Source organism: Heterocephalus glaber, unplaced genomic scaffold (genome assembly GCF_053883595.1).
Source record: "Heterocephalus glaber isolate CG9 unplaced genomic scaffold, H.glaber_assembly_v1.0 deba00001004, whole genome shotgun sequence".
NCBI classification, from domain to species: domain Eukaryota; kingdom Metazoa; phylum Chordata; class Mammalia; order Rodentia; family Bathyergidae; genus Heterocephalus; species Heterocephalus glaber.
Genome location: NW_028258179.1, coordinates 8,305,495 through 8,332,079, shown reverse-complemented (window position 1 = coordinate 8,332,079; position 26,585 = coordinate 8,305,495). Strand labels below are relative to the sequence as shown.

The 26,585-nt window shown below is 49.5% G+C and overlaps 1 protein-coding gene across 5 annotated transcripts in view; it reads left to right on the top strand.

The window, feature by feature from the left end:
- Window positions 1-26,585, top strand: part of Drc11 (dynein regulatory complex subunit 11) — a 125,976-nt gene that overhangs the window by 19,114 nt on the left and 80,277 nt on the right. For all 5 annotated transcript variants that reach the window (XM_087209495.1, XM_087209493.1, XM_087209494.1 and 2 more), the window contains exon 6: window positions 7,336-7,541. In XM_087209495.1, coding sequence (XP_087065621.1) covers window positions 7,336-7,541 — 206 coding nt within the window. The remainder of the gene's footprint in view (window positions 1-7,335; window positions 7,542-26,585) is intronic.

Genomic DNA, 26,585 nt, shown 5'->3' with positions numbered 1-26,585 from the left:
TTCCCTGTCCAACACCCTTGAGAGGTACATGTAAAGAGTGCAGTGGCAAAAACAGGTCTCTGTCTCATTTTCTACTTCAAAAGTTAAATTGGCATCTAAAGATTCAGCCCTGGGTGTTCCAAACTGAACGTGACATTAGCAATGCACAGCAGTTTTGACTCAACCCCACTTACCTGAGTAAACTTCTACCTACTGCAACTCATGCTCCATTTACCCAGCAGCCCCCAGAAACCACCAGCCAGGGACTCAGCACTGGTGAAGGCTGTTGTTCCTGTACTGAAGTGTTGATAACCAACACCGTGTAAAGATAAAATGACCTGTTTTCATGCTTTTAATTTTTCAGTTTGACTTGGTCGTTTATATGTGCTCAGCTGAAGTGAAAGTTGTTGCAGTTTCTCAGCAGTGTAGCTGGAGTGGTATAAAGGGAATGAATAGCTTGTCTATTGTATATCCATGTGACTCTCTTCAATATGATTTTTCCCAAAGTGTGTGTCCTCTACATATTACATGTTCTATCGAAATTTTACACCGTTAAGAAATATATGGATTCAATTTTTAGAAGAATTTTATCTGCTGTTCACTCTCTGTTGACCATAAAAAATCCATTACCCTTAATCTAAGACATGTGTTCAATTGAATAGATTTTCCACTATATCACTGATTAAGATAATGCCTGCTCATTTTAAAATTTCGTTTTTCCATTAGTTCATTTTATTCCATTATACCAATGTGAAAACCATCGACTTATCTGATCAAAACTGTACTCGTATCTCTATGAGCCTCTTGGCACATTCTCAGGAGGGCCTCCTTAGTAACAGAAACCAGAATTAGAGCAAGAGACATCGTCATATTATGCCTTCAATTCCTGACCTAATGTTTCTTTTACCATTGTCATATAAATGACTTTTTTGGGTACTGCCATTTTAAATATTTATATTCTAAAATCTACAAAGAGAAATAAATAGCACTCTAAAAATTCGTATGCAGTTATTTTAATTGGCAGAGCCAATGGAGTGGATCGGGAAGAAGGGAATTTAATGAATGTAATACATTTCATTCTCTGGACCACTTGGAAGCAATTTGTCCGGCAGTCATGACCATCATGTATTTTATGTTCCTCCGAAGCGATCAGTGTTTGCATTACAATGAAGAACACTGGGGGGACACTTATTAAAGAGGAAGACCTGTCACTCGTACACACGTCCGCAGAAGCCTGAAAGCGCCATAAAACCCTGCTCACTGTCAGAATTTGCCATGAAACAAGCTATATTCTAGATTACTTTTTGGCCAATAAATTCGCCTTCTTCCTCATTAACATGGAACCTCCAGTACAGGCGGGGGGAGCCCAGTGGCAGAGCACCCCCACCCCAGATCTGCATGGGGAGCTCCATGCGTGGGGGCCCTGGTGTCCTTGGGATCCTCCTCGGGGACGGCTGTCAATGCCACACGGGCAGAGAATCTAAATGAAGTCTCTTTCATGCTCACACTTGGATTTCAACCACAATCTTGCAACCCAGGCCACGCCTTCCCTTCTTCATGTTTGGCTATAAATGACTTTCCTTTCCTTTCCATCCTTCATCCCTCTGTCCTTCTTTCCACTCTTTTATTCTTTTCGGGCGACTGAACCCAGAGCTACGTCCCTCTCTATTTTTTGAGATAGTGTGTCACTAAATCACTATGTTTCCATCCTCCTGTCTTAGCCTCCAGAGTGCTGGGATCACTGGCATGGCCCTTCCTTCCCAGGCAGAAGGGCAGCCCTGCGGGTCCTGGGGAGGGCAGCAGGCCGAGGTGAGCACAGAGCTCCCAGCACCCACCCTGCAGGGGTTCCCCCAGTGGGTGCTGCCGAGAACCTGGCACCTGAGGCGTCCATCTGGGACCTGGGCCAGGCAGTTGGGTGTGTGCACTTAGAGACAGGCAGACGCTGGTCCAAGCCCTGCTCCTCAGTGTGCCAGTGGAGGGACCTGAGGACACACGTGCTGCTCCTGTGAGCCTCGGTTTCCTCTCGTGGGAGGTGGGCAGTGCAGCCCCTGTCGCAAAGCTGTTAGGTGGACTTCAGACGAGATTGTAGGTAAAGGCCAAGCCTAGAGCCTGAGACAGGATGCACCTTCCCAGATCAGTGGCTAGCATTACCTTGGAAGATTATAATTCATTTTCACAATGATCGTGACTTATATACTGGGAAAATATCGGGTAGTATATCTTTTGCATGTAACAAAACACAACTGTTTCAAAATAAGGTCTTGCATAAAAATATGTGTACAACCGATTTCAAAATATAAACCCTATGGCATTGCTCGTTATACACTGCTAAAGCCATGGGCCGGAAACGCGTCTGCTGAAAGCAGGGTGTGGAGAAGCCCAGGACAGTGAGTCTGGTCTGCAGTCACCTTACCCAGCGGCAGGGACGCCTGGAGATGCCCGAGGTGACAGATGCACCACGAGCTTGCACCGGGAAAACATCTGCAGGCACGACAAGCGTCCCGTCCTGACACAGATGCTGTGGAAGGTGGCAGACACCCTGGGCAGGGGTTGGAATCCGGGAGAGGCTCCCAGAATGCTCAGAGCTCCACTTAGAGAGGCTTCGATGAGATTAAAGGGAGGCGCCATTTTCTGTGCTACTAAATGCAATTTTACATCTGCTTCCCTGGAAACCTGCGCTTTGACTTCAGTCCTTTTTCGTATTTTTTTTTATATCTTCTTGTTATTGTTTTTCTGCTTCATTCTTGCCCTCATCTGTAGGCGGTGGGAGACTGAAGGACAAAGGGTTCTCTTCCTGGCGCTCCCCCTTTGTCCCCAACCGTGGGACGCCTGTGCCTGCCTCAGTTTATCTCCCTGAGGGCCCTGTGCGAAGTCCCCGCATGCAGCAAGCAGAGGCGCCTGGGCCCATGACCCTGGGGCCAGCGTACCTGGGTCCAGACTTGGGTCCTGTAGACAGGCTGTGGACCTGGATGCTGCCTCCTCCTTGCTGTGCGATTTCCGTGCTGTGTATGCAACACACAGGTGCAGTCGCACCTCAACAACGGCTGCACAAATTACAACCGCACTCTATGAGAAGGCGTGATCAGGGCACCCATGAGAAATCATTTTCAAACGAAATATTTTAAGCCAGACAAAACCATCAGCTAGCGCGAAGAGGCAGCAAAGCACAGAGCCACCAGAAAACGATGCCTCGGTCCCAGCCCCAGCCTGTTACCACCTGGCTGGTGACTCCAGGAAAGCCCCCTGATCTCGCTGCACTTCGGTGTCCTCATAGAGAAAGTGAGCTAGTCCTTGTAATCGCTTAAAACTGTGCCTGGCAAACCGTCAGTGTCCTCCAAGTGTTTATGTCAAAACGTTTTTAAAGAAAGCAGCCCCCAAGGTAGCAGATAAAGCCTCCACCACTAGGAAGTCATGGCTCAACCAGGCTCTGGTCTGTTACGCTTCCTATGTAAGCCAATTTTTTAAGTACTAAAAGGATTTTTAAGGAATGAGGCCTCCCGGGCTAGAGCAACTTTTATTCTTTGATAGTTTATACTTGCTAAAATTGTGATCCTAAAAGATTTGGCCTTTCTGTCAGCGGAGGCAAAGGGAACCGCGCAGCTCTGGCCAGGCGGACAAGGTCGTCTAAAGCCAGGTGTGGGACTCTGACATGCAGCGCTGAAACAGAGCGGCTGGTTCCCATAAACCGAGCAACACGGCCCTCGGTGCAGTCTTGAAAGGGACCGGCGGAGGCATGGCCCGTGTGCAGTAGCAGGAGGAGCCCGGTGTGCAGAACTGGGCCAGAAACAGCACGCAGTGGCTCTCTTGCCTGCCGACGAGCACCGGACACCGCGCTCCCGGCTTCGAGCTCACTAATTCTGCAGCCGTGCAAGCAGAGATGGCAGGAGGTGGGCCCTGCTGGGATCCACCCTTCCCCTCCCTGCATGCTGAGGCTTCGTGGGGTGACAACCCACCCACGCAGACAAGCTGCTCCTCCCGAGAGCTGCCAGCATCCCACCACTTCTGTGCACGTATATTTGAGACTGGCACACGGAATGGGCTCCCATTTGGACGGACGTCCATTTTCCCTTACTAATTTGAACAAAGATTTTTAAAGACAAAGCCCATCAAACATTAGATAAGCATTTTAAGTTAATGGGTCGTGTCGTCCTATTTGCCCACAAACTCAGGGACTGTCATCTGATGTCCTATTTTCGCAGCAACATCAATTATTAATATGTATATTTTTGCTGACAGAGGACCTTGCTGCAAATGTAGGTTTCGTTATCCTGTTCTGGGTCATTAACGGTGGAAAGCTTGTAAATATAATGGTTTATTCACATGGGAAGCCTTCATTAAGATGCATTATTCTACAGCTGATGTACTGCAGTGCATAGTATATTTTTGTGTTCTCTAGCTGCCTTTAATATTCGCAATTTTAAATGAGTTGCTGTGTATGTGGTGAGTTAACAAATATAAATTCCACATGACCAGAGTTGCTAAAGAGGAAAAGATGTGTTAGCCGGAAGGAAACACTGCTCATTAACATAGGGCTTACATATGCTGTAACCTTTATATTCAAAAACAACTAGAGAAGAAAGACAAACGACCCAAGTGTGGTTCTGCCAGAGAAGGTCTACATCCAGAAGCGTGGCTGAGTGCATGCTATCAGTGGCACAGCGTGGTGACACAGTGCGCAGGGGACCCATGGAACCAGAAGCCTTATGAACACAGAATGGCTAGGGAAGGACTTCCATTCTGAACCTCCCTTCCTGCTTCTGTTCAGCGGGATCCTCACGCCCTTGTTGCTACCTTCAGAGAAGGGTGTGAACATCAACAAGGAGATCTGGGATTCGAACTCACACCATCCCCAGAGCCATCCCCATGTCGAACAGGAAACTCCTTGGAGAGCTGAATATTTCCTCCTCCACACATACGTCATGGAAGTGTTACAGAGTCTGCTGGACACCTCTTCTAGAGCTATGGTCAGGACACAGATGAGTCGCCCACTCTTCTTTCATTTGGGGGATGGAAGGAGAAAGACCCAGCTCAGGTACAGCTGTGCATGCCTCTGAAGGGAATTTACAGATGGCACCAGGAGCATGTTGCTGGGGGAGTTAGTGGGGCCCACGGAATGCGTAGGAATGGCAGAGAATCATGAACTCTGTGTGAGACTTCCAAACAATAATACACCTTCTCTTCACAGGCAGACAAATTTGGGGCATTTGGGGCACAGATCCATCTTAATATCTTCATAAAAGCAGTCGAGTTTAAAATAGCCCTTGGGAGCGTCCAACAAAGTCTGAATTCCCGATTTCTATTTCATACATTTGAAATGTAAACACTGAGAATGAAAGCCATTACTGGAAGATATAAGGATTGGATTTTTATCTAAGTGATGAAATGAGAGAAATTTCTTCTCCTGATTTTGACACAAAACACACAGAAGCCAGCCATGGTGGCACAGGCCTGTCATCTCAACACTCAGGAGGCTGAGGCAGGAGGATTGCCACGAGTTCAAAACCAGCCTGGACCACATAGTGAGTCCGAGGCCACCCTGGACCACGTAGCAAGACCCTGTCTCAAAAAAAAAAAACAAAGTCATGTCTTTGAGCACCGGAATAGTGAGGTTATTTATGCCATTTTGTCCTAACACTGTTCTTGAAAGTGATCTTACAACCCTCACTCAGTATTCACTTTTCCAGTATATGAAGTTTTCCTCTCCCCTCATACTGAACCTAGAAAATCGTCTCATGTTCTTAAATTGTCTACTGTGTGTTTATAAAGTGCTATGCGTGTGGCTTTCTTTTCTTTTTGACTTGGCCTTTGCCTGGGGTGGACTCCGAATTCTCATTGCATCTGTGCAGTGCCACCCTCCTTCCCCACGGGCTGCAGGCCCCGAGTCGGTGCACGTGTCTGAGTACGAGCTCACTCTGATCCTCATCTGGTCTGCTTGGAATTCATGTCAGCACACAACCCGCATTGACTCTTTCGTCTTCTTTCTGAGTGATTGATTTAAATTTGTAGTTTTGCTCACATCTTTGGTTAAGTCTTGAAAGTTGCCACATTCTCGTTTCAAGGCTTCTGGAGTGGACTTTACTTTTGTTCTCATATCCCAAAGCCTCTGTACACCACAGCCCCCCGCCTCCCTGGGTGTCACCCCCGGGTCGCTGCCACAGCCTGGCACAATGGCAGCCATCATGGCAGTTACTCCCAGAGCTCAGGGTTCCGTCTGAGAGGAGAACTGTCCTCCAGCTCGGAGCCGTGATACCAGGCACCATAAACCAAGGCTTCTCTTCCTTCTCCAAGCCCTTTCCCTCTGTCTATCCATGCCCTCGGCACTGTGATTGATTACCTTGCTCCCTACCATTATCCACCAATTTCGTTTCTTTGGTGATTTGGAGAATAGGATTTATGTCTGAAGGACTTTGTATTTTCTCTTACCACACTGAGCCATGGATCGGCATGTGGAGCGGATACTTTGTAGCCAACCACTTGTTGACTTGCTGGCCACTGGGTTTTGAGGGAGAAGAAATAGCAGAGGAGATGCCTGGACTTGGCTGTAGAATTTTCCTCTTTGGACATCTGCAGCAGTAGACAGATGGTTTCGAGTGGATTTTGGTGTCATTTTCTCAAAATCAGAGCATCCCAACTCTTTTCACCAGGTTTTGCTCCAAATGCTTCCCTCCTGTGTTCTGTCTTCTCACTGACCAAGAAGATTTAGAAAAGCTTTGCCTTCTGCAATGTGAAGGAACTTTTTAAGGCTTATGGGATGTGTCAGTTAGCTTTCTGTCACTATAAGGAAACACAGAAGAGAATCGACTTTTAAAAGTAAAAGGTTTATTTCTTGATGAAAAAACTAAGATTTGGAGTTCCAGTCCACGGTCGACTGGCCATGCTGACTTTTGGCAAGGCGGCTCACGGTGGCAGGAGCACGTGTTGCAGCACAACCACTTACCTCCCGGCCAGGGAGCAAAACAAGGCTGAGACGGGGCTCAGGTCCCACAAGCCCCTTCAGGGCCATGCCCGCAGTGACCTAAAGACCTCCCACTAGGGCCCACCTCTCGAAGATTCAACCACTGCCTAAGGGCACCACGTTGAGGATCAGTCCTTTAACACAGGGGCTTCTAGGGACATTCAAGATCCAAACTATAGCCTTGAATATGTGTTTTCCAGGCCAAGCACCCCCTGAGTCTGGGAAATCTTCCCTTGCCACAGTGGCGAGTCCATTCTTCAAACGCTGCTGCCAGATCTGATCTTGTGTTCCGCATGTCCTTCTCACTACCAGAGAAAATACGATCATACTCGGTTCCCTGCTGACGGTTTTCACCCGCTCTGTAACTCTTCTCATCTCAGACTTCCTGTTGATGTTTTCAGAACCCCCCTCCTGGCTTTGATGATGTGAGCCCTGCAATAAAGCAGGCTGAAAGGGTGGACCGTCTACGGAGTGAGGTGCAGATGAAGCATGAGGAGCGCTACCGGGAAGCCCTGGTTATGATCAAGGACGACCTGAGGCTGATCGAAGGCCCAGACATCAAGGAGAACCTTCAGGACCAGATCCGGCACTGGTTCATAGAGTGCAGGTGACCTTGAGCCACATGGCAGGTGGGGTGGAGCGGGTCCTTGGTGTCCTCTTCCCTGGCCCAGCTTGTCCTTCGGTTGAAGCACAGAAGCACCCAGAGTAGAACCATGAGGTTTCTTAGCTCCATTTTAGAAATGTGAAACACCAAGGCTAAGGATTCAGAAATGGAGTTTTTAGTGAAGCATTTTCTTGACCTGTTGTTGAAAGATAGGGTCCGTGTGATCCACACAGAGTGGGTGTGGCCACAGCCACAGAGTGGAAGAGCACCACAGACAGGTCTGTCTGAAAGCGCAGGGAGGGCAGCAACCAGGTCACACCACCCTCCCGCCCCCAGACCTGCAGGCTGCTGCCAGGAGTGCTCAGCGCTGGGCCCTCTGTCCTCACCCTGGAGGTGGCTGCAGACTCCCAGGGCTGGACACCCGGCCCCAATCCCCTGAGATGATGGGAATTCTGGTGACAAAGCCCAGGCCACTCGTGTATCCAGGGCCTTCTTTACCACTCCTAAGTGAAGTGCTAAGTGACACAAGCTTTGCTGCAAGGGCTGGTGTGGAGAGGTGCTCTTCACGGGCCACACCTTAGCAGCAGCACTTCTGGGTCCCCTGGGTAGCACCACTTCCAAGTCTGTCTTACTTCAGGAGTGAAGGGCAGAGGGCGGCTTGACCTGATCAGTCCCAAGGGAGACGAAGGACACGTGGCCTGCTGTCCAGTGGGTATTGTGTGTCGCCACAGGCCCCAAGCTAACCAATGCTGGCCAGCTCATCAGAGCAGGAAATTTAATGTCAGCAACAGAGAAATCAGACTTGTTCTCAGAAGTGAAAGATTTTATGTCTGGGGTGGGTAGGGCTCTGAGCTGCTTCCACAGACCCCCGTCCTCAGGTGTGACCCCACCTGGTCACTCACTTATACAGAGGAGAATCTGGGGGAAGTGATGGCCTCTTATCTCCTTCCAGCTTTAAGCCCTATCTACACCGTATTCGTGGGCTGGGCAGAGGATCCTGCCCACTGGTCTTCCCTGCTGGACACTGATTGTGGCCCTGAGAGACGGCCCATTTCACCTCTCTGTATGTCAGCTTTCTCACCTGTGACTGAGGGCAGGAATCACCCCGATTTTGTGGGGTGTCCAGAGGAGGTGTGTGCCTGGGCCTCTGCCTGGGTACCTCGGCCCTGTCAGTGCCTTGCTTGGCACTGAGGAGCTGGTGCTGCGCAAATCCAGCGCGAGGTGCAAGCAGAGGCGTGGTTTTCATACTTAACCAACTCTGTAATTAGCTCTGGAGAAAACAGTCCCAGGATGGCTTTGTGCAACTGCGATCACAGAGACTTAGGGAGGAAGGCATTAGAACTGCATCCTCGGATCAGTGCATGTTAACATCACACAAACCTTCACTTTGGCAGTTAATGGGGATCATATACACTGTGGCCATGAATCTCTGATACCAGAAACCTCCCCTCTTTGCTCATGTGTCAGAGAAGAGGTATTTGAAAATATGTTTTCTATAAATGAAATGGTTCTTTACTTTTATATGGACATTTTTAAGTCCAATATGTCATTAAGTGACAAAACAAGGCTGAAACACCGTGTTCAATTATAGCCCCAAATAAGTTAAAATATACGTGTACAGCAGACCCCTTGTCTGGGGAGTACATTTCCCAACCCCTAGTATTTGCCTGAAACCACAGATAGTACTGGACCCTGTCATAATAAGTTTTTTCCCTGTACCTATAGACCTACAGAACAAAGCATAATATGTAAGTTAGGGGCAGAAAGAGAGTAACAACAAGAAGAAGATAGAATAAGCACAGTACTGTATTGCAATAAAATTACCAGTGTCACTACCCTTGAGCTTTGGGGACATTATTAGGTAAGGTAAAGGGTACTGAACATAAGCACTTCCGTACTGAGAAAATTAGTCTGATAACACTGACAGCTACCACACAAGGAATGGGCAGGTAGTGTGTGCAGTGTGGGTGAACGGATCCCAGCAGGCTGGAACACAGCTCGGGATTTCTCCCCACTCTTCCCAGTTGCACACAGTGTGAAACTGTTCATTTCTGGAATTCTGCACTAAAGTTTTCAGACCGCAGTTGACAGCAAGTAAGTAAAGCTAAAACCACAGAAAAGAGAACAGCAGGTAAAGGAGGGGCATTGCCTGCACAAGCACATCTAACCTATTCAACGTGTGTGCACACGTTTGGGTTAGGCACTGGGAGCCAGGAGCATGGCCATCCTGGGGCAGGAGGGGCAGGCTTACGGTTTACTTTACATCCCTCGGGAAGTCTCTTGTTTCAGTAAGTGTTATTTTTATAATGAAAACCTCAATTAAAAATCTATTCAAGGAAAACGAAAGAAAGGTGATCAGTTTGGGTCCGTTTTAAATTTTTCCTTCACCCTGATCTCAGGGCAGTAGTTGAAGGTGATCCCTCCATCACCCTCTGGGACGTGGCTTGTGGTCCAGGACACGGCAGATGGGGCTGGCGTCAGAGTGAGTGGACCCCCGCCTGAGGTGCTGGGGGGTTGCAGGAAACCTGTGGTCTCTAGAAGACATGACTGGCCAGTCCCTGGGGCACACGTCCTGGTGTCCCCAACCCCACAGTCTGGAGACGGATCAAAGGCGTCCTCGTGGGTGCGCTGTGTGGAATTCACAAAATTCGCTTGTGTGGTACCAGTAAGCGCGGCGCCATTGAGCTATGTAACCAGCCCTAAAAATTCCTCTTTTTGAAGTAACTCATAAGGTCGAGGACTAATTTATTTTCATAATTGGATTACATTTATCTGATTGACTTTCATAAAAAAAATCCTTCTCCTTGCTTTTTTAAGTCAAAGCCAAATAAAAAGCAAATATTGTCTTTTGGAACGTGAAACGTGATCAGTCCTCAGGATAAATTCCAATCAGACACACAAAGACTGCGCCACAAACCGTGAGAAGGCACAAGTAATATGTGTGCCCCAACGCAGAATACTTGTTCCCAAATCATTTTATGGGTGTGCATCATCACCAGAAGGGCCTATGTCAAATTTTAAGTTATTTTTAGATGCAGTATTTTTCCCAGTGTTAGAAGTAATACATCCTGAAAGTAGAGAATTCGCAAGACAAAATATAAAGAAAAAAATTAAATTACCTACACTTTTCAACACATCAGATAGCTACTGTCAAAGGTTGTGATAAATTTCCTTCTAGGCCTTTTCTCTCATATATACTTTCAGTCACAGTTTTATGAATCCTTCCTCTGATCTTTAAAACTTGGACACTGAACTTTCCCATGTCCTGAAAGTGTTTTCCAGAAGATGTTTTTAGTGATTACTTGGCATTCAGTTACATGGATGTGCTAGATAATTGGCTATAGTCTTTTAAATATTTTGCCAGGTTGATAAAAGAAAAATGCTATCTCAGTGATCTTTTAATTCACATTAATTTTATTAATGGGGGTGAAGAATCATTTTGAATTTTGTTTTGTGTTAAATGGACTGTCTGTGAGCTACTCTGGCATTTATTTGTTTTGTGGTGTTTTGTGACTTCTTTACGTGCGCTCTGAAATGTAGATGTATACTATGTAATGCAGAATAGATCCTAAAGCTCTCTGACATATTATGGCAAGAAGGGCATCCCAGGCTATCATTTTACTAACTGGCCTGTGGGATAAGAGAAAGGGAGGCAGCGAGGGAAACCAGGTCGCCCCAGGAGCCCCCCTCCCACTTCTACCCCACCCCCACCCCTGTGCACCCCTGCTTGGTGCCTCCCATGGGTGTCACCTCTCTGAGCCTCACCCTGTCTTCATCTGTGAGAGGCAGACAGTACAATATCAGCTGCCCACAGTGGCAGTAGAGATTAAATGAAATGATGCAAATACCGTGCCTGGGCCTGCAAGGTTCTTGTTGAGTTTTTGAATTTTGTAGCTATTTTTCCTATTTTGAGTGACATTTTCTCCAGATATTTTCCATCACGAGCAGTTATATACTGTTACATAATTCGTGCCTTCACACAGTAAGCTCTGGAGTTGGTTCCCAGAGTTCTCCGGGCCGTCTCCGGGGTTTGCTTGACTGCGTCTGGTCCAGGGGTGCGTGCGGGGAGACTTCAACACCATGCTGACTGTCCCGGCCTCCTGGCTCCCTGCTGCCTGCAGCCCAGGGAGGCCCTGGGCCCTCTGTGGCCCCTCACCTTGCATGAGTACCCTGGGGGCCTGGAATCCCCCGGGGGGTGTGGCGGTGGCGCGCATTCTTCTAGCACAGGAGGAACTTTGGTCAGTGATTGTAATTTCAGAAATATGGTGTCTGTGGTAAGTGCTTCAGTTCCTCATCCAGCATCACTGCCATCCTTGACTTCACCTTTGTCCCGCTCCTGCCCCGAGTCGTGACTCCTGTCCCAGCCTCGCCACCCTGCAGTTAGAACATGATGGGCACAGTGTGTATTTGGTAATCAAAATGACGAAACTAAAGTTTATGGAACACGGTCTCTACCAAGATTTCTAAGGGTTTTACACAGCCTCTGACCCGGCCCCTGCATTAGCTTGCTAGGAAATAAACTGCCACAAACTTGGCAGCTTAAAGCGAATTCTCTTCTGGAAGTCAGAAGTCTGAAATCAAGGTGTCAGCAGGCTGTGCTCCCCCAGGAGCTCTGGAGGAGACCCTGTCCCCGCCTCTGGCAGCCCCGGTGGCTGCCAGCATCCCTTGGCTGTGACCCTGCACCGGTCTGGTCTGCCTTGGCGGTTACACCACCTTGGCCCGCTGTGTGTGCCTGTGAGCTCCCCTGCATTTCTCTCAAAGGACACTTCAGATAGCATTGAGGGCGCACCAGGCAATCCAGGGCAGTCTCCTTTGCTGCTGCCGAGACCATCTTTCCATGGAGATACCACGCACAGGCTCCAGGGACTAGGACTCGGTATCTGTTTTATTTTTTGTACTGGGAATTGAACCCAGGGCCTTTGCACTGTGCTACATCCCCAGCCCTTTTTACTTTTTTGTTTTGAGAGAGGCTCTCTTGCTATGTCTCTAAATTGCCCAGGCTGGACTTGAACTTGTGATCCTCAGCTTCAGCTTCACAGTGTTGGGATGTCAGGTGCACAGCCCCAGAGCTGGCAGGGACATGGTATCATTGGGGTCCACCGTTCACTGCTCCCCAGCACACCTCAGGGACTCTGTGGGAGGAGCATGTCCATCCTTCCTTCAGCGACACCGTTTGGGAGGCCACACAGCACAACAGGAGCTGGGGGATCCGGACCAATGGCTGACACTGCCCAGTATGGTGACCACTAGTCCCATGCAGCTTCTGAGCGTCTCAAAGATGGCTGTTGTGTCTGCGTGAATTTTGAATTACAGGTGGTCCTTAGTTTATGAAGTTTCACCTTACTAATCTTTCATCTTTACAATTGGTGCAAATGGAACCTCTATTCAATAAAAACTGTACTTCAGAGTTTTTGACTGCCACTCTTCGCTCAGGCTGGAAGGATGTGATTCCACTTGCTCCCTCCAGCTAGGACTTCCCGTCATCCTGGCCATGCCAGGTGCAGCACCCTCCAGAAGGCTGCCTGCCTAAGCCAGGGGGCTCATGTGTGGGAGAGTGGGATATCACACCACACGCCACTTCTGTTCCCAGCTTACAGCTGTTTGTGGGATGTTTCCCCACCATAAATTGAGGAGCATCTATGTACTTGACCTTCAGGAGGCTAAGTTTAGGCAGCCGCTTGTCCTTAGTGGCCACCAGGTTGAACCCACAGCTCAGGGACACTGGTGTTCAGAAGCACCTTGCTGTACCTGCTGTCTGTAGACTGAGACCTGCCCTAAACTGCCATCCACACTCCAGGACTCATCAGTGAGCTTCATTTTAGAGCTGATACCTCACCCACCCAGTCTGAGGAGCCTGGTCTTTGGTAGCAAAGGTGCCCTGGCCTTTCCTGGACCCCTCACAGGCATCAGAGCCCCAGAGTGCTGTCGCAGCTGGAAACAGGAACCTGTTCCGGGCCCGGGGGTCTTTCCAAGTGGAAGGCCATTCCCCTGCCTCCTCCACTTCCTGGCCCGCTTGGTTGGAATCTCCCTGAATTAGCTGCATCCTGGAGGCAGGAAGAAGCCTCCCCTGGGGATGGTCACTGCCCAAGGACTGGCCTGGATGCCTTTTGAACCAGGTCCCAGTGGACTCCTTTTGTTCCTGAGCCTAAGGAATCTGAAAGCACCATAAACTGGGTGGCCTTATTCCGATTTTCACATAATCTGGCCAGGGTGGCCTGGCTGCCTTTAATCTCCTGGTGTGATGGTGTGGCCCATGTATCTACAACAAACAGATACCTGAAAATCAACACACACACACTCACACACACACACATGCACACACACATGGGGTGGGGTCCTGGTGCTGGGCTGCTGAGTTCAAATCCCAGCTGTGCCACTGGCGGGGTGTGGGACCTTGAGCCAGTCACCCTCTCTCTGCCCCCAGGCTGGGGAGCCGTGAGTGCTTTTCTCGGGGTTTGTGGCTCCTAAGAGGCAGGACTGAAGTTTACACTCAGTTCCGAATCCCACACATCCAGCGGATCTCCTCCTCTGAGTACTCAGCCCCGTGGCGCATAAGTGATAAGTGCTCAGGGCCACTGATGGCGGGTGCCCAAGGCAACAAGGTCTATTGGGTGGCAGCTGGCAGCCCAGGTCTTTCCTAGCTCCTGATTCCTTCTCTCTCCCCAACTTCTTAGCTTCTTCATGCAGTGCACTGCAGTGGCTCCGTTCAGGTAGAGGGGAGAGAGAGGAAGGGAAGGGAGAGAGGGAGGAGTGGCAGAGACCCATGGGCCTCTCGGGTGCTGGCTGTGGCCGTTAAAGACACAGAGAAGGCGGGAAGCTCGCGAGTACCCAACACGGTAACCAGAAAGAAGCCTGGGACTAAGACCTCGCTGGGGAAAGACTTTCCGAAACGTGCGCATTGCGTAAAACCACAATTATGACTTCAGGGAAAGCTCCAAATTACCATTGCTGAGGACTTCGGAGGACATCAGAGAAGCCACCAGTGTGCTCACAGTGGATACCTTCTGGGTAGTGAGACCGGGCTATTTTCGCTTTTCCTCTCTATTCCAGGTTTTCTGCAGAAAGCATGAATTACTTCTGGCATGAAAAAAAAGAGCTGCAGAAAGGAGGGGATGGTCAGGCAGAGAAGTGAGTTAGGGCTTACTTCTGCAAAATTCCTCCTGGAATTATACTTTTGTAAATTCCCAAAAGCAGCTGCATCGAGTGAAGGCTTTGCAGACCCATGTGCATACCCGCGCCCCAGACAGCAAATCATGTCTCCCTGCCACTGTTTTGGTGGAAAATACACTGCTTGAGCAGGGACAGCAGAGGTGGCTCAGAGCCGAGGGCTCGGGCATTACTCAGAGGCCTGGGGACAGGTGCACGGCCGCGTGAAATCTCGTGTTTTGATGTCGTCACAGTAAATCAAATTAAGAACACCCAGCAGCCAGCAGCTCTCAGCGTCCACCCAGGCGCCAAGCGCTGATGAAGAACAGACGCAGGGCTCCGGGCAGAGTCCTTTCTGTGAGCCCAGAGGCCGCTTCGGGCTGAAGCCTTGGGCACCCTCACCCTCCGTGGGCCTCTCCATCTGTCCCACTTGTGACCTTGCGTGGCCATGGACTGGAGTCCTCTATGCCTTGCAGCCTAGGGAATCACCCTGAAGAGTGACTGAACATCACCTTTAAAAATGAAAATCGATATTGTTCCAGGACTGTGGAGCACCTCGCCCTCCTGCGTTACTGCTGCAGTCACCATCACAGGAAGCAGGGTGATCCTAATGCCATCTCCTTGACCTTGACTGTACAGAACAGGGCTGTGGCCAAGGATGCCCTGTCTCTGGCACCTGAGCCTTGCAGTTTGTTGGAGTTCTTTCTGTGTCACAGGGGTTACTCCGGACAGAACCACCCGCCACCTAGACTGAATAAATATGACAGTCACTCAGGGAAAGCCAGTCAGCTGGGGCGGAGGAGCTTTGAAATTCCCCCTTAGACCCTGGAGCTGCCCTTCTTTGCGACTCCCTCTTGCTGCTGCTTGTAAGAGTCCCTGTTTTCAAAAGCAGCACATACAGAGTTTAAAACCTAAATGAAGGCCTCGCTGATTTCCTCTTTTCTTCCCCTTGACCATTTTCCTAGGCTTTCTGGACTCATGAGTTGGAAAAGGGGGTACTGTGCTCCCCTAAACGACATGGGGATGCCGGAGGAAGGCCAGGTGGGGTTGGGAGCATAGGTTAGCAAAGAGAAACATGCAGATGGCAATGTCTCTTGCTGGGAAAAACTGTCCTGCCTCCCTAAAGTGGTTTGTGCGTGCCTGGGGATTAATTTTGCCCCACAAATGAATATTTGCAAAAGGTGAAAATAAAGCGCTTATATCATTCTCTCAAAAGAAGAGTAATCAAAACCAAAGTAGCCCATCGTCTACTCTGTAATACATTGTTTCTTTTAATAAAAGTTTGAAAAGAAAGGTTGGATAGGGAGGATCCGGTAACACTGGAAAATGAGGAGAATATGAGCTAATACTTTAAGGTCAAGAAAGAAGCTTTGATGTCGAATGATAACCGCTATAATCTCCCACTAATAAGTAGAAACATCAGTGAATAAATCAGGTTTTGTAATGTACACTAAGCGACTGCCTTGCTTGTACGCTGCGTTCCCCTCTCCTCGAAGAACCTGGGTGCCCCTCAGTTTCCCAAGGAGGCCGAGTAATTAAGTCCATGTGCAGTCAATCACCTTTATTGAGTGTAAGTGAATTTATAGGCAGCAAAGTGACACCTCAGGAAGCTTCCGTGCGGTGGCATACGCTGGTTCCTTCAGAAGGCAGGAGAATTTATGGGCCCGCTGACATTAATGGAGGTGGTTGGATGACTTGGAGGAACCCGCCGGAAACCCCTCCACCCATATATTTTTCATACTTGGTGAAACACAGATAAATCTCTGTCCGGTGAGTCTGAAATGGTGGGACCTGTGGAAGCTCAGTGTTAGACCTCAGGGGGGAAATTTATCATTTGAGTAATTCTGCTCTCTAAATCACCTCAAACTCAAGAGCTGGCCATTTTCACAGTTGTGCAAGAATTTTTGACAATATGCATAAATTTTGAATAGGCCCCAATTTTACCAACTGTTCCATACCTCCCATTTGGTAGTAAAAAATATAAGGCATGGGTGTTTTTCCTTACCAGCTTCTTCAAAGAAAAGGATAGAAAGACAGCTCACTCTGTTGGATGTATTTTTATTAAGAAGGTAATAGTAGTCATTGAATTCTGTAAGAATTAACATCGCCCTCCCACCTGGCCTTTGTCACACATAAATCATAGATTTTCTCACACTGGAAGGAAATGTAAAATTTAACAGGCACATATACTTATTTTTTAATAATTTAATGAGTAAACCTAGCTCAATGGCACCAATTTGCAGAAAAGGAAACCGTCCAGGTTCCCATGAAGATGTAGTCCTTTGACCCACACGGATAACTTGTGGCAGCTGCCTGGGTATCTTCGGTTCCAGTAAAGTATGTTTTTATCCATCTAGTCTCCCAACTGCTCCTTTAATCGGGTCTAAAGCCTTATTTATTGGCGCCTCCACGGACAGTTGGCTTCCCTTGACCATCCGGCTGGGCCCTCCCGGGCTCTGTGGGAGGAGCCAGAGCTGGGGCCCTGGGCAGTCTAGAGATGCTCTTCCTGGTCCAAGGCTGGACCTGCCCAGGCCAGACCTGCTCAGCCTCAGTCCCTGTGTTGGTTCCCTTTCTCTCCTTGCTGAGACAAAATACCTGATGCCCAAAGATAAAGGGGAAAGGGCTAATTTAGCTCACCGTCTGCAGAGATTTCAGTCCATATCAGCTGGCTCCAAGGCAGAGTGGCACAGGGCAGAGGGGCGCCACAGAGGAGAAACAGCTCATGGCACCCGTACAGTAGCAAAAGCAACAAGGGACCTTAACAACATCTCTCTGACCCTTTATCTTCTCCAGATTACTGGGATGAGTGCAGTGCCAAACCAGTCAGTGGACTGTTGAGTCATCACACGCCCTTAATCCCAGTCTAGATTCAGCCACCTCTGAACAAGTCACCTATGACTGCATGAGGCTTTGAGGGGACCTCTGGACACAAGCCAAGCCATCCCCATCCAAAATCTGGTGATGACAATTAATGGGGGGGGGGGATTATATGAGACGATTATATCAACTTCTGAATAATAAGTGAAGATGTGATTATAAAAGGAATATTTTGGAAATTATTCAACGGAGATTACTAAAGCAAGCTAACAAAAATAAAATTGTACTTCAAAGGCCCCCAGGTCATGTGGCTTAAGCACCATTCAGTGTCCAGGAGGAAGCTAGAGCCACTGCCCTGGGGACAAGGGCATGGTCCTGACATCTGACCCGGAGTCACCCCTAGCTTGTCCATGACCTCCGCAGCCTTGGCCAGCAACCCCGTCCTTGCGCTGACCTTCATGCCTCCAATGAGCAGCCTGCGCTGAGCTGCAAACAAAGGGGAAGCTCTTCAGCTCTCTCTTTTCTCCTGCTCCTCACTCCAGAGGCCTCTGCCCCTTGGCCTCTCCTCCCTGTCCCAGCTGCTCTCCCTGTTACACAGCTGCAGGCTCCATCGTGTCTTGTCGATGCCCCAGTGCAGATCCCACCCTGGGCACTCAGTCTCTCGCTCCACTTGTGTAGCTCAGCGTCCCCATTCAGTGTGCAGCAGATGTCTGAGCACATCCCAGCCTGAGCTGTGATCTCACCCCAACCGCCTCCTCGCAGCATTTCCCAACACAGCTGGTAGAGAATCCATTTTTCTAGTCGTCATCCTGACTCCTTTCCTCCTCCCAACCCAGCATGCATTGGCTCAGCCATTACAATGCAGCAGTGTCCCCCATCCCACTAGCTACCCCTCCACCCCTTCTCCCTGGCTGCCTCCTGGCTCGGGCCAGCCTGGATGCCCACGGCCTATTAACTGACCTCTCGCCCCTCTCCTTGCTCCCTGCAATCTGTGCTCTGCAGAACAGCATGTGCCTTCTGTCCCTCCAGCACAGTATGACCATGCACTTGGCAGCTCTACAGGACACGCATGTTACCTTGCAGTGTCAGGGGGTCAGGAGTCTGGGTCCTCCACTTAGGGTCTCTCCAGTCTGCACTCAGGTGACACTGGGGCCCGGGTCTCACCTGCTTCTAAGCTCCCAGGTCATCGCAGCACTGAGTTCCTTGCAGGTTGTCAGACTGAGGGCCTCAGTTGCATGCCGGGAGGTGGCGGAGGTCACCCCAGCTCCTTACCCAGTGGGCTGCCCAGCACGGCAGCTTGTGTGATGGAAGCCAGGAAGGGGGAGACCCCGGCAGGTAGGCAGAAGCTGCAGTTTTAGGTAACATAATCATGGAAGGGGCGTCCCGCCAGTCACCCTGGCTGTGGTCCATGGGTAGAAGCAGGTCACAAGCCCTGCCCACGCTCAAAGGGAAGAACATACACAATGATGTGACCCCAAGAGGCAGGAGCCCTTGGGGTCCCCTTGGAGTCCACTGCCCCAGACAGCTGGGATCTTCCTTTCAAAACCCATAGCAGGTGAGGACAGCGTTCTGCTGGAGACCACAGGAGGGTGAGACAGGGCTCACTCTGCGGCCGGGACCTGGGACGCCACCCCAGCTCCATGGGGCCTCCTGCCAGTGGAGAGGTGCTTCGCTTCCCCAAGCGTCCTCACTGCAGGGCCTGTGTGGAGCAGAGTGCTGAGCCCCCACACTGAGTCCTCCTGCAGGATACACGAAAATTACACCGTAAAACGTTTTAGTCATTCATGTCTAATTTTCACACTTTGGGTTTTTTTTCTGACTCGGTTGTTATTTTGTCAAGTACATTTTACGCATCCAAGTGGCTCCAGATGAGACCAGAAGTGTTCATCCTCACAAACACAGTGAACGTTAGGAAAAGTGAACATTCTATGCATCTGTGAGAGCAAGACCATCACTTGGGTTTGTGAAGAAAGGGCATTTCACAAAATCAAATACTCTCTTCCTGTTTTAAAGTTTAAAAACAAGAGGAAAATATACTGTAATAAAATGTAATTTTACCATAATAAAATATAAGCTAAAGAGAGTTTTTATATCTTCAGTTAAATGCTTTGCCCACGGGGCCTAAAAGTGTCTGGCACATATGGAAGTACACACTCAGCAAATGGGGAATGAATGAATGAAGCATCAGGATTCTTTAAAACAAGACAGCCACACCCTTGGGAAAAAACTCTTCCCTAGGAAGGGAAGAAATGGTGTGGCCCTTAGTAATACTCAGTGCCAAAATATTAATTAATGTTAAAATAATGATATGAAAAGGAAATAACAGGAATAAAGAGTTTTTTAAAGAGGGAAATGTATTTTTAAAATCAATAATAGACTATGAAAGGAAAATGTAAGACCTATATGAAAAATTAAATCCATGAATGTTAAAAGGAAAAAACAAAAAAACGACTTGAATGATGGTGAGACATGCTCTGTTTCTGGCTAAATGGAAAGATGATAGATCTGCTGTAGATAATTTATAGAGATAATGCAATTTCAATTAAAATCCCAACAGGATTATTTATTGAACTAGAAAATATAATTATTAAACTCATTAGGATTAACATAAGAAAATAAGAACAATAAGGGAGGACAAATGGCACTGTATTTTTAAGTATATTATACAGAAAAGATGTAAATGCATTATACTAATGTGAAAGCATAAATGTAGATCAAGGAAAGAAAATAGATAGCTGGCAGCAATAGACCTAGTTAACCATGTGTGATAAACAAAGTAAAAAAATGTAATGAGAATTTTAAAAATACGGTTGAAGTAACTATATTGCTGTAATTATTAAAGTCAACAAGTAGCAGAAAGCAGAATTGGGAATTTAATTCCCCTAAAGAGAGGTCACAGTTTTCTAACTAAAGAAACAAAAATATTTTAGAAGAAAATTGGATTGAATCCACTGTAAAAATTACAAGGTCTATTTAATAATCAGTCTCTAAATCTCTAAGACAGAAGAGGAAAGCAACATGAAATTTCCCAAATACAAAATTTTTATCGTGCATTATTTTACCTTATTTAATTAGTGACATGATTTCTAGTTGCTGTAGCAAGGGAAACAATATTAGAATGGGTAAAAAGAGAAATTAGCAGGTTTCCTCCTGTCCTGCGCCCCCACTCTAACCCAGGCGGATGATTCTCACCAGTCCCAAGCGCCTGCAGACACAGACACACACATGAGCATCTCTCCCTTCCCTTCTCTCCAGCAAAAGCAGCGTGATAATCATGTCTCTCCGCAGCCTGGTCTTTCCCTTTAAGCCTTATGCCATTATTTCAGGAACCGGCCAGCATTTTCCCAGGTACTTCCATCATCCCACAAGAAATTGCTTGGAGGAACAGAGCTAACATATAACACATCTTAATTCTTCCCATTGAAAATAATGAGAAAATAGCTCCTGGAACATGCTTCTTGCATAGAGCATCTGCTTTTCAAGAACAGATTGCTGCTGTTAGCAGGGATGCCTGCAAGGTATGAACTGGAGAGGCTGAAATTAATCGAGTGGCAGAGCACGACAGGTCTGGACAGGACAGGCCAGGTCCACCCTGCTGTCCGCCTGGGGTGTGCAGAGTCCCAGCCTCAGCCCCCAGAGTGTGGAGCTGGCTGGAAATACTTGCAGGCACATAAGAGCGACAGTATTGCCCAAGTTACCCAAATGCCACAAAAGTGCTACTCATACAAATGAAATCCTCATTTGGGACTGAGGGTATGGGTCAGGGTGCTGGCCCTGGTGCCATGGTGCCTGGCAGAGGCTCTTAGCTGAGGCAAAGCAGACTCAGGACAGGATATAGGGCCACAGACTGGGATGCGGAAGAGTAAGGACAACCAAGCAGGGACAGGCTGGGGTCAAACAGGGACCTGCAATGGCCATGATTCACAGCGAGGCGGTGCCCCTCTGAACCCACAGAAAAGCAGGTTGTGGTAGGGTGCAGGCCTGGCTCAGGAGACATTGCAGTCTGGAAGGGGGGCCTTCATTCCGAGTCCAATCCTGGGACCGAGGGAGCGAGCAGCAAAGCAAATGTCAGCCCCCGGGAGCCATCCCTCCTGGGCACAGTGCGAGCTCAGCGTTGCTTAGGGAACCAGCTCACTGGCAGGGACCCGGCCTCTCATGGCTCCTCCCTCCCTCCCTTCCTTCCTTCCTTCCTTCCTCCCTTCCTCCTTTCCTTCCTTTCTTCCTTCTTTCTTTCTTTCCTTTCTTTTTTCTTTTTCCTTTTTTAAAAATATTCTAGGGATGATCTGGATTTCATAGTACATTTATGTTTGAAAAAACCTGAATCTAAAGTTTGATTGACAAAACACATTTCCTCAACACTTTAGGAAGTGTTAATGAATAATTTAAAGCCTTTTTTTTTTAGAAATCAGTACTTGGTTTAATGCAGATTAACTATTGTTCCAAAAAGCCGAATTCTTACTATGAAAAACTGTCATCGCTGTGCCGTGTGCCAGCTTTGCTCGTAGGTGACAGCGTGAGGAAGTATGTCTGATAAGTAGCTGATCTGTTGACAGTCCTATCAAGGCGGCATGTGCTTCCTAAACTCTGTGTTCCTGACTCTTCTCGGGCTTTGTTCTGTGGCCCTGGGTGGACGTGAGAGCCCTTGCACACAGAGCTCAGGTTATTTTTCACGCAGCGATGTGGCGAGTTCTATTTTCTGCATGGCTTCTTCCATTTGGTGGTCGGGATGCCCAGCTGCAGAACCTGCTTTGACCTTGCAGATGCAGCCACTGAGGGCAAAGGGAAGTAGGGTGGGTGCTGGGGGGGGGCAGGAATTCGTAATGCCATCCTAGTGCATGATGTAAATCAGCAAAATGAGGCAAGTTTGAAGATAATCAGCAGCTTTCGAATTATAATTGAGGGAAGCTGTGTCATTTAAATAATTATCATGCACAAAGGCAGCATATTTAACACTTAATAACTGTGTGGGGAATTTGGTGTTAAAATTTGTTTTAAGTAGAAAAGATCTCTGCATCTATTAAAGTACTTTCCAGACTGAAAAGAGAAACCGAGATCATCTTCCCCCCAAGCAACCCAACGCTCCCCCTTGTGCACCCCAGAGGTACACAGCCCAGCAAGATCTGTGGCTGTAAAGACCAGAGAGGCTATGCTGTTGGGTTAAAAACTGTGTTGTATACAGATGGTTAGGAAGGACCTCTAGATGCTATCGAGCAATCAAACAAGACCTTAAAGCACATGCAGGAATCAGGCACCCACCCGGTGTGCTTGTCAGTCACAGTGGGGCCTCTGAGGAGGGGCTGAGGTGGACTGCGGAGCAGGAGGAGGTCAGAGCCGCTGGATCAGGACATGCAGGGTGACAGGGGTGGGTGACGGGGCCAGGGAGGTGACAGAGGAAACATCACACTGGCTGTGCTAAGTGCAGGAACCACACAACTTAATGTCCAAACCAGGACACCATCGAGAACGAGAACGGAAGGGCACATGTCACTGACATCACCTAAGCTGGTCTTGTCCCCAGTAGCCTGAGTATATGGACGGAGGTTTCATTCTGAGTGAGAGAACTGGCGAGCTCTGCACAGAGTCTCGGCGTGAGGTGACACATGCTCTCCAAGACCACTGTGGCCCCAGTGCCAACCGGAGCATCAGAGACCTGGTCATCCGGGTACACAGCACACGGCACTTGCAGTGTCCTGATCCCTGCAGGCGGTGCTGAGCGCGTACACTCGACATAGGCCAGGGAGATGGAGCGGCAGGGCTTGCAGACTGAAGGCATCCTTGTGAGAGAGAGGCGGACACAGGTGCCGCCAGGTCTGGGGTTCGGAGTGGCTGGGACAAGGGGTTTCCATTTTCTGGGATGGGAGAGTGCAAGGGGAGAAGGGGCGGGAGTTGGGTGCAGAGCTAAGAGTTGAGTCTGGGACACCTGAGCTGGAGGCACCTTCTTCCCCCTGGGGGTGAACCCAGGGCTTTGCACTGTGCTGTGTCCTCAGCCCTTTTAAGGTTTTATTTTGAGACAGAATCTCAGTGAGTCACTAAGTTGTCCAGGCTGGGCTCAACTTGTGATCCTCCTGCCTCAGCCTCCCATGGCGCTGGGATCACAGAGGTGCAGCCCACACCCAGCTGAGACACTTTGGCTTTGCTCCCAGAAGTCAGGCGGACAGTGAGTACGAGCCTGCAGGTTAGGGGAGTGGTGGGGCCAAGAGAGTGCTCAGCAGAGCCGAAGCGCGTCGGTGGTACACAAAGCCATGTGCTGGCCAAGGCCACCCTGATGAGGGGGCAGACGAGAAGGGGAAGGCGCCTGAGACCTGGCCCTGAGCCCCCACCGCACAGGTGGGGAGACGAGGAGAGTGAGCAGCGAGGGCCAGCGTGGGCAGGGGAGGCCTGAACGGGGGGGGGGGGGAGCAGCAGCCCACCATGTCACCAGGAAGGTGCATGGACACCTCAGAGGCTGCCTCCAGACCCCGCCCGCCGTGTGAGCTCCCTGGACAGAAGTAGAGCAGCAGCTGCTTGAAGAGGACAGAGAAGGCAGGGCCAGAGAGGCAGGAGGTGGCCAGGGAGCAGAGCCAGGGTGGCCTGTGAGGACAGCTGTCCTCAGAGGCCACATGCCCTGCAGTGCCACACACCCAGAGGCAGGGACCTCCCTAAACTGAGTGCTGGTGCTGGGTGGCTGTGAGTTAGTCCTGCAGCCCAGGGTGAGCGGAGCAGCAGGAACTAGTTCCATGCTGGAGTCTGGAGCCCCGACCCCGGCTGGTGCCTTCTGAGGGGCACTCTCCTTGACTGGTGGGTGGCTGTCTCCCTGCCGCACCAGCCCACCCCATGTCCAAAGTCCCACTCCTTACCGGGACCCCAGTTGTACTGGATCAAGGCCACGCTACACTGTATGCTCTCATCTTAACTGAGTTCATCTGCAGGGACCCTCTTTCCAAACAAGGTCACAGCTCACCCGCGGTGCTGGGATCAGGACCCGGCACACAAACACAGTGCTCTTGTGAGCACTGTCCCCATGGGGCAGTGGCCGTGGCCAACTGGCGGACTGTGGAAGGGGATGGAAGCTCAGGAAAAGAGGCCCCCAAGAGAGCGAGGCTGGTGAAGCCAGAGCCCAGGACACCCCAAGCCAGGCCGCGAGAGATGGCCAAGGGTGGCAGGGAGGAAGTCTCAGAAGGCAGCAGTCTCCTGCCGGCCCTGGGACGTGATCTGGCGGAGGAGGCTGGGCCCCGAACGTGGTTGCAGACTTCCCAGGGCCCAGCGCTGGCCCACTTGCAATTTAGCCACTGCTGTTGTGTGGAGAGCCCGATGCCCATGCAATGAGCGGCCCCGGGCACAGCGTGGGTTGTCTGGGCACTCGGCCCTTGGGTTCCAGACTGCACCCGTGCATCCAGGTGGCCCTGCCTGGTGACCCTGGGCTGCGGGGAAGATGAGGGTGGGGGGTGAGCGAGCACCCATTGGAGGACAGGGTGGCTTGAAGGGAGCGGATTCCACAGAAAGCAGATATTTTGGCTTCCACTTTTCATTAAAAGCGCTGTCTCCCTGACACCCTGTAATTTGGGTCCTGGGCTTCTCCTGGGGAAGCCCCAGGTGGGCGTCACCTGCAGACAAGGCTGTCCTGCAGCAGCTGTGCCGGGAGCCAGGGTAACATTTTTGATTCCCTCGTCCCCATCCCCGATTACCAGCATCTCTCCCCTGCAGCTCCTACACGTCCTGTCCTGCAGGGAGCTGAGCCCCAAGCCTGATCCCTCCATGCCAGGTCCCCGCTATACAGAGAGGGACATGGGAGCAGCAGGCTGCCACCTCCCCCTGAAGACAGTCCAACAGCCACAGAGGGGAGTCAGAAACCCGGCTGGAAGCCTCTCAGCATGCTCCAAGGACAGCTCACAGGGAAGGGACTCTGGGGGACAGAGGTCCCTGGGCAGCACAGGTCGGGACAGATGGAGCCGTGTGAGCACAAGAGAGCGACAGTGCACACGCGTGTGTTCCCACAGACACGGGTGTGTGTGATAAAGAGCTGCCTGGCTGGGCTCTCTGTTTCTAGATACAAATTTTTAGATGTGTTTTCTACAACAGTTTTGTAATTCTTTAATTCAGTTTCAGCTTAAACTTACACAACCAAGAACAACCAAGGGTATTCATTTATCTATTTAAAGTACATTTCAGATCATGTTGCCAAAATGATGGTGGAAATGTAATAGCACTAAATCTTAGACTGACGATGAATGTGTCCCATAATTAAGGAAAAAAGGGATTACCAGCCAAGCTAGTTCTGAATGGCATATGTAAATGCTGAGTTTCTTAAAATACATAGATGTCACTGAGTCTGTTTCAAGTCCTCAAAAACACTCAAGCTTGAAAATATGAAAATGAAGTTGGGTGACCGAGTTGCTGTAAAGTGCATTTGAGGGAGTGGTGTGAGGCATGTGAAGAGATGGCGTCGCGCTGAGTGTAAGTCTTGGAGGTTTTTACCCAAACCTGGCTCAACGGGCGAGGCCCAGATCTGAGACAGCGCAGTCAGAGGGAGCCAGGGCTGGCAGTGTGAGCTGGGCCTTGCCTTCCGTCCCTCAGTGAGCTCAGCAGAGCCATCAGTAGTGACAAAAGTGACTTTCCAGGGATGAAACACACAGGCACCAGGAAGACCTCACCATGCGCAGGACCATTACTTTCCTCAATGTTACAAACTCACGCCTGGCTGAGAGCTCTCCGCAACAACCAGAAGACAGGTTGATTCCACTCCACAGGGAGACGAAGGTCACTGCTACTGCTTCAGACTCCACACCACCGCCAGGCTGTCGGAAGCCACCAAGTGCCACGTCGCAGGATCAAATCAACACCATTCTGCACGCTGATCTAAAAGGCTGTTAGACTATCCCTTTCTCTTCCACTCACACAGCTGTGTGAGGCTGGCTTTTCCGCCTGTGCTCCAATCAGAACTACAGACTTCAACAGACTGGAATCCAGGAGCAAAGATGAGCAACCCGCCAGGCACCAATAGACTTGGGGAAAAATGAAAAACACTTACACCCTTTGGAAAATATATTATTTATAAAAATGTTATTTATGCCACCAAATAGTGTGTTTATTTAAATGAATTAAACA